The sequence below is a fragment of the Lactuca virosa genome, chromosome 4 (genome assembly GCF_052849685.1).
Source record: "Lactuca virosa cultivar CGN04683 chromosome 4, Lactuca_virosa_CGN04683_v6, whole genome shotgun sequence".
NCBI classification, from domain to species: domain Eukaryota; kingdom Viridiplantae; phylum Streptophyta; class Magnoliopsida; order Asterales; family Asteraceae; genus Lactuca; species Lactuca virosa.
Genome location: NC_136429.1, coordinates 33,199,627 through 33,208,468, shown reverse-complemented (window position 1 = coordinate 33,208,468; position 8,842 = coordinate 33,199,627). Strand labels below are relative to the sequence as shown.

The 8,842-nt window shown below is 36.5% G+C and overlaps 1 protein-coding gene across 1 annotated transcript; it reads right to left on the bottom strand.

Moving 5' to 3' along the window:
- Positions 1–330: 330 nt before the first annotated feature.
- On the bottom strand, positions 331–891 carry LOC145104263 (uncharacterized). The gene has a single exon (XM_079041528.1). It carries the CDS (start codon positions 889–891, stop codon positions 331–333), a length of 561 nt encoding a protein of 186 aa, XP_078897654.1.
- Positions 892–8,842: the final 7,951 nt, after the last annotated feature.

The window sequence follows — 8,842 nt, the reverse complement described above, 5'->3', positions numbered from 1 at the left end:
GCTCTGATACCAACTTGTAACGCCCTAAATTTCAAACGGTCATAACTTCTTCGTTTCAACTCCGATTTCGACCATATTTATAGCCACGAAAATGTATTGAGGAGCTCTACAACCCTATATAATTACTTTTGACTTAAAACACATTGAACTAAAATCCAAAATTCATTATAGAAGTCTCAAACACTACTTCCCATTTCACCCTTTGACTCCAACGCACAAATTGAACTCTTAGATCTCACAATCTACATTACCCACATCCAAATGGGTCTAAAACTCTTGTTACCAAAGCTTGAAGCCTTGTGATACTTGATCTTCGGCTCACGCCCCGAATTATGAAACGACCCGAAACAGGGTGTTACATAATGACTTAACGACCATGTTAATGTCCAACTCATCATAAAACGACACATTGAGCCTATGGAGTTGCTCCACATACCTTTGCATCTTTTGTATGTGAGGGCAAACAGATTCTCCTTCCTTGAGCTTGCATGTCATGAAAGCTTTGACCACTTCGAATTGCTCTTGTCTCGCCTTCTTGTGGAAATTTCCAGCAAGGTTGAGAGCCATCTCGTATGACCAGTATTCTTCATAGAACTTGGCCAGTTCTGGTGCCATAGTGGCCACCATGATGCAAGAAACCTTTGTGGCATCATCAAAGTGTTTGTTGTATGAGAAAATTTCCTCAGGAGTGGCGGTGAAATGATCGATCTCGACAAGAGATTTTTCGAGGACATATTCATTGCCCTCATATGGAAGAGTCATCTTCAAGTTCCTCATCCAGTCCATGTAATTGGGACTGGCAAGCTTCTCCTTCGACAAGATCGAGAGTAGAGAGAAATTAGAGTTAGAGGAACCGACTTGAGTAATAGTGAGACCACCGTTTCCAGACATCTATAAAAAGAGACATAGTTTTTAGTTAGTGATATAAATCCTTTATATTTTAACCCAAAATAAATATTCAAGGCTAGGATCCAAAATACCATTCGCAATAAAGAAGATGGATGCCGTAATCTAATTGCAAATTTATCAAGGTAGGTAATACAAATTTACCAATTTCAATCTAGCATGAAACTCCTAGATTGTTAGAGATTCATAGATTCTTATCAATGACATGTTTGATCTCAGATTATTTTCTTCAAATTTGTGTCTGGGATGTCGAGGATCACAAATAAGATGTGAATAACCATGCAAACCCGCTTGACAACCTCGATGTCATTTATCATCTCAAATTAATGTGTCGGTAAACCACACACACTCTATTAACAATGATAATTTTCGATTTGTCCATCCATCAACTTTATAGTCCCAAATTAGTGTGTCGGTTAATGACGCACACTCCACTAACAACATATAAAGAGTGATGTGCGTTTTCATGAACTAGCATACACTTCACATTTTTGTCCTAAAGTAACTAGAGTTGAGATTTATTCAAAAAGTTCAAGTACTTTAATAGCATTATACTTTTAAGAGGTTATGTCATATCAAATCCATTCGGCTAACGACCCTCCACCATACAAGGGAGCGGTGGGTGAGAGTGGACACCCATTCAACGGTCATTTATAGGCCGCTTCCTTATCCCCCCCCCCCCTTAGAGTATGGCTTCGTGAATGATGAATACTAGCGATTTGACTGACTCGTCTTATACATATAATAGATTAAACTTTTAATCATATATATAGTATAGTGTATTTTAAAACTTTTTCAAAATACTAGAGTTTAAAATTAATATTTCAAATTAAACAATTAATAATAATTAATTTTAAACTAAATAATGATTTAATTCTTTATCTTAATTCAACAATTAATTAAATAAACTTAAATCATATTATTTACCAATTAAACAATTATTTAAATAATTTAAACACATGAATTAAATAATTATTTACCAATTAAATAATTAATTAAATAATTAACTAAATAATTAAAATTTAATTCTAATCCCTTATCTTCTAATTTTCAAAAAAGGGTAGGTTTGTCAGGTTCATATTCAAATAATAATTAAGGAAACTAAAACACCCAGGGGATAAGATCTATTTTTCAAAAATAAGGGGGAGGTGGCTAGGGTTCCATAAAACCCTAGCCAAGTCGAAATTTTAGCATTTAGGGTTTAATTTCCATAAACCCTAATTTTTTTGATCAATTCATTTTAGTGCACAATCAAATACAAAACTTAAGGCTATGGTACCACTGATGGGTTTTCTAGGTTATACAATTTTACATGTGGCGAAAAAACACTTAAACCTTAAGTTCACATGCAACCTAGAAAGGATTTATGTTTTCTCTATTGATAGCAACTAACTATGAATATCAAGCTACCCTAGGAGAGAGGCTATGAAATCGAAATTCATATCAAATTAGGGTTACATATCTTTTGATTATTATTGCAAATAATCAAAGTTGAATCCTTCTTCAAAATCTTGGAAAGCTAGCACCAAAGGAATGGATGTCTCTAATGGCTTGTACCCAAAACCCTGGTAGCAAGAAGATTTGAGGAGAGAGGAGGCTTGAGCAAAATTTCGGCTCTATGAAGGCAAGAAGGAATGGAGGACAATAATAAGTGTCAGGGAGGGCTTTACATAGTTGAAGGAAACTTGAGGCCAAAGCTAGAGTTTTTGGGATAAAGTCCAAATTAATTAATATAATAACTAAGATGCCTTATCTCCTTTTCCTAAGCCTCATGAACGAAAATTCTAGGTTATTCCTAGCCAAATTTCGTTCACCCCATCCCATGAGGTTCTAGAGTTTTCCTGCTTCAACTTTCAATAAATAACCAAACAGTCCCTGCACTTTTAATCAATTCAATTAATTATTATTATTTATTATTAATATATTAATCATATAATATATTAATAAACTATTTATTCCAATTTATTAATCATATAATAAATTAGCAATTCAGCCTCTTCCACTAAAAGTCATTCTATCCAAATACTAGTTCTGAGGTCAACCTAAAAAGAAATTTGCTTCTAATTCAAGAATATACCAATTTAGTTATTGGCTTAGACACCTTAATCCAAGAGTGCGTTGTTTTTTATGTATGATATAACTTTCTACTTTTTTTTCTCTGACAATCCTATATATATATATATATATATATATATATATATATATATATATAACCACTCCGTTTAAAACATGTTTGCATTGTTCGTTGTTGCTCAGTACTAGATCATGTCAAGTCGGATTAGAACGTAGGATCATCTTAATGCAAATCCTTTAAAAAACTAGTATGTTGCTTTTATCAGATGTTGTATTTTATAAAAATCTTGACTAATTGTATAATTCTATTTATTGCATCGCATCAAAATGTCATGTTGGAAATTTGTATTCTAAAAAATTAGTCATTGATACTTGTAATGTTGTTTATTATTATTGTTTTTTACATCAGTTGCGTAATATTTTTACAATTAGAAAATATTAATGTATTTTCAAAATTGGAGTATTGAATCATTCCAAGTTGCATCAATGGTTGAAAAGTTCCCTCCTGGTTGGATAGACTTCAAAAATTACCTTAAGCATAAGCGAAAGGAGATGTCTGTGGAGGAACTGGTGGTGCGTCTTCGCATTGAAGAAGACAATAGAATGGCCTTGAAGAAAGGCAGTGAAGGTGAATCTTCTAAGGTTCATATGGTGGAAGTTGGTCAAACTTCCAAAAGCAAAGGCAAGGGACCTCACAAAGGGAAAGCAAAGGGCAAAAACCTAGGCCCCAAGGCAGGAACTTTCAAGAAGAAGTTCAAGTGCTACAACTGTGGCCAACCGGGTCACAAGGCTTCGGAGAGCCCTCAACCTCAGAGGGAAAACCGTCAAGCAAACATGGTGAATGATAACATGGAGTTGGTGGCCATGATAACTGATCTCACGGCTATGGTTTCTGAAGTGAATCTCATGAATACAAATTCAAAGGAGTGGTGGATTGACACGGGAGCTACTCGTCATGTGTGTCATGACAAGAGTGTTTTCAACACCTACAAAGAAGTTGAAGATGGTGAAAAGCTCTACATGGGAAATGCAGCTACCGCGGATATCAAAGGTGTTGGTGATGTCATTCTAAAAATGAATTCGGGGAAAGAAGTGAAGCTTAGGGATGTATTGTATGTTCCTGAACTTCGTAATAATCTAGTGTCGGGTGGTTTGTTGAACCAATTTGGTTTTAAGCTAGTGTTTGAGTCGGACAAGTTTGTTTTGTCCAAGAATGGTATGTTTGTGGGAAAAGGATATGCCTTGAATGGCATGTTCAAATTGAATGTAATGGTGACAAACAAAATGAATAATGAAAGTTCTAGTTATGCTTATTTGCTTGAGTGTTCAAATGTTTGGCATGGTCGCTTAGGACATGTAAATTACAATTCAATTAAGCGATTAATTAAATTAGAATACATACCAAAACTTAATATTGACTCAAATCACAAATTCCCCACATGTGTTGAAGCCAAACAAACTAGATTGTCTTTCCAAACAATCAAAAGAAACACCGAACCTCTTGATTTAATTCACACAGATGTGTGTGATCTAAAGTCAATTCCTACTCAAGGTGGGAACAAATACTTCATTACATTCATCGATGATAGCACGAAATATTGCTACATATATTTACTTAAGAGTAAAGATGAAGCAATAGATAAGTTTGTCTTGTACAAAAATGAAGTTGAGAATCAACTCAACAAGAGAATTAAAGTGGTTAGAAGTGATAGGGGTGGGGAATATGTTTCTCCATATGCTGATTTTTGTGCTAAAAGGGAATTCGTCATGAATTCACATCACCCTATTCACCTCAATCCAATGGGATTGCTGAAAGAAAGAACTGTACCTTGAAAGAAATGGTCAATGCCATGATAATTAGTTCGGGTGTAAACCAGTCAATGTGGGGGGAAGCTATTTTGTCGGCTAACTATCTTTTAAATAAGATACCTCGCAAAGAAAACAATGAAACACTGTATGAACTTTGGATGGGAAGAAAGCCATCGTATAAGTACTTACGAGTGTGGGGGTGCCTAGCTAAAGTTGTAGTGCCACCACCTAAGGTACAAAAGTTAGGGCCTAAAACAGTGGATTGTGTATTCATTGGGTATGCACAAAGTAGTAGTGCTTATCGGTTTCTTGTGCATGATTCTAAGAATCCTGAAATACACAAGAATACCATAATGGAATCAAGGAATGTTTCATTCTTTGAAGATGTGGTTCCCTGTTTGAACAAGGAAGTTGAAAGCCCATCTTTACCAAACAACGAAGCTGTTCGAGAGGAAGAACAAGCTCAATCCGAGGAGGAAGAGATAGAACCCAGAAGAAGTAAGAGGGCTAGAGTTGAAAAATCATTTGGTGATGATTTCTTCACCTATGTGGTGGAGAGTGAACCTAAAACCTACCAAGAGGCGGTAACTTCTTCTGAGGGACCTCAATGGAAAGAAGCCATCAAAAATGAGGTAGAATCTATCTTACAAAATCACACATGGAAACTAGTGGATCTACCTCCAGGTAGCAAGCCACTAGGTTACCGTTGGATTTTTAAGAGAAAGATGAAACCTGATGGCAGTATTGATAAATACAAGGCAAGACTAGTAATCAAAGGTTATAGACAAAAGGAAGGTCTAGACTACTTTGATACCTATTCGCCGGTAACGCGGATAACATCCATTAGATTAGTTCTTGCCATTGCAGCTATCAGAAACTTGCAAGTTCATCAAATGGATGTAAAAACGGCTTTCATAAATGGGGAGTTGGAAGAAGAAATTTATATGGAGCAACCTGAGGGCTTCATTGCCTCGGGACAAGAGAACAAGGTTTGTAAACTTGTTAAGTCTCTATATGGATTAAAACAAGCTCCTAAACAATGGCATCAAAAGTTTGATCAAGTCATGATGGAAAGTGGCTTTAGAATCAATGAGTGTGATAAGTGTATCTATGTGAAAAACACCACTCATGGTTATGTCATCTTGTATTTGTATGTCGATGATATGCTTATCATTGGTAGTGATGACAAGATAATAAGATCCACGAAGGATATGTTGAAATCCAGGTTCGACATGAAAGATATGGGTTTAGCAGATGTGATTCTTGGAGTGAAGATCACAAGAACCCAAAGTGGTTTGATTTTAAGTCAAACACACTATGTGGATAAAATTCTTGAAAAATTTGCTAAGGGAGACACTAGCATAGCTAGAACTCCAATTGACACTAGTCAACATCTACGTAAAAATAGAGGTGATAGTGTTAATCAAGTGGAATATTCAAGAATTATTGGCAGTCTGATGTATCTAATGGGTTGTACTAGACCTGACTTAGCATATGCTGTGAGCAGACTAAGTAGATACACTAGTAAACCCAGTTCTGAACACTGGAAGAGTATTACTAGGTTGCTGAGGTATGTGAGATACACGCGAGAATATGGACTGCATTATGGCCGACATCCAGCAGTTATCGAAGGATACACAGATGCAAATTGGATATCTGACATAAAAGATTCCAGATCTACAAGTGGATATGTGTTTACAATTGGAGGTGCTGTTGTAGCATGGAAATCATCCAAGCAAACAGTTATATCTAGATCAACGATGGAATCTGAATTTATCGCCTTAGATATTTGTGCTGAAGAGGCGGAGTGGCTACGTCAATTCGTAGAGGACATTCCCAAATGGCCTAAGCCGGTAACGGCCATATGTATACATTGTGATAACCCATCGGCAATTGGTAGATCTCAAAGTACAATGTATAATGGGAAATCAAGGCACATTAGACGTAGACATAAAACGATACGACAACTAATCTCTACGGGGGTTATCACGGTTGACTGGGTGAAGTCAAAGGATAACATTGCGGATCCGCTTACAAAAGGCTTAAGTAGAGATGTAGTTTATAAGTCGTCAAGAGGAATGGGACTAAAGCCCATGAATGAATAAATTCATACGAAGGAAACCTTACCCAGAAGACTAGAGATCCCAAGATCTGGGTTCAAAAGGATAACCTAACTGTATGAGTGAGGCATGTCACTGCGGGGAGTTAACATGACTTCCTAGTCCATTCCTATATGTAGTGATAAAATTAGGCTAAACATATGGTTTTTAATGATTCTTCGAATCACCTATGTGAGAGAGAAGTGGGGTCGCTTCGAAGGGAATTATAGGGGCACAATTCCTAAAGCTCTTGCAGAACCAGGCTAGTGTTTATGACCAAAACGAACACGTCTATGAGGATATGACCTTGTCAGGGAGAATCCTGTGAGATTTACATTGTCGTCTACATAAATGGCAGCTTAGTTCAAAGACATCGAGATCTACTAACTGCTAGGAGATTAAGTGTAACTTCTTAAGGGAGGGTTCAAAGGGTAATACCTACCTATCCTATGCAGGATTCAACTGTTGAAAATTTCGTTTGGAAATTGGATGTGCAGAGATCGATCTCCATTCATGTGGGGGATTGTTGGAAATTTAGTATAAATATTTATATTTTTACTAACTTTGGACATATATAAATATATACATATGTTGTATATATAACGAACTCTAAGTGGTTTTGTGTTCTCCTCCATGAGGACTTCGAAACGATATATTATATGTCCAAAATAGAGTATAAGTGAATGAGATATCGATACTCAAAGATGGGTATTTGAGAATAAGTCTAGCAAAAGAGAGGAATGTGGGAATGAGTCCCACATTGGTAGAGAGACCAAACTCAACAAGGTTTATAAGCTTCATTGCATGGAAGGCTTACAAGCTTGTGTCTATGGTTATGCTACAACTCCTACCCGCGCGCAGGGGGTGCAAATCTTGGTTCCGTAGACCAAAAACACCGAACTCGTGCATGGGCGCGACCTGCGGACACGAATGCAGCTCCGAAAACTCGGGCGCGTGCTACCCTCGTTTTTGCTAAACTTGACAGTTTTGGTCCCTATTTTTGAATTCTATAACGGATGCATTAATTGCGTAATTAATGACATTTATTGCCATTAAACACTCAATCAATTAGTGATTTGTTTCCGTTTCAAGATTCAACTATAAAAGAAGACCTTGGCCGTCTCATTCAAACTTCCTCCGTCTCTGTGCTCCTGCTTCCGGCGATTCTTTCAGGCAAGTCGTCATATCCGGCAGTACACAATACTGCTAAGGTTGTTGTACCCTGGGAACAGACGGCGAATCTGTTTAAGGGAATCGAGTCCAACTCGAGCCTCAGCCACATCGTTTGCTGCTAATCTTTTCATTACAGGAACCATTCTTAAGAGGAAAACGAAGACCCTATACTAACACTCACCACCAAAAAAATATGTCAGATCTCGATCCAAATTCTTCCTCCTCTCACTTGTCTTCGGGCAATTATGCCTCCTTCATGTCACTGTCGTTGGCCACCTTCTTGTTCATGAATCCAGTTTTGATTATTTGGCGATGGATAACCTTATCTAAGGTTAGTTTCTTTTTTATTAGTTTAATTATTGTGATGAGAAGCTATACATAGTCACTTCCTCTTGTTGACATTTTTAAGGTAACGAAGGACTGCAACTTGCTGTGACTTTTTAATCCTCTTTTCAATTCTCTATACATAATCACTTCCTCTTGTTGACATTTTTAAGGTAACGAAGGACTTTAATTTGCTGTGACTTTTTAATCCTCTTTTCAATTCTCAATATCTTAGTTATTAAGTATTGTCAATTTTTCATAATTATGTTTGCGTTCCCCTAAGTAGTATTGTCGATTATGTCTCCCAAGAAAGGGAGAAATTCTTATTCAAGTGTATGTGGTACTTGCTTTAGGTTATTATTTTTTATCATGCTTTTCAATTCTTAACTTATAATCTTTTTGACAATTTCAATTTTTGTTTAACATGTAAACAATCTGATTGGTTTTGGGGATTAGAG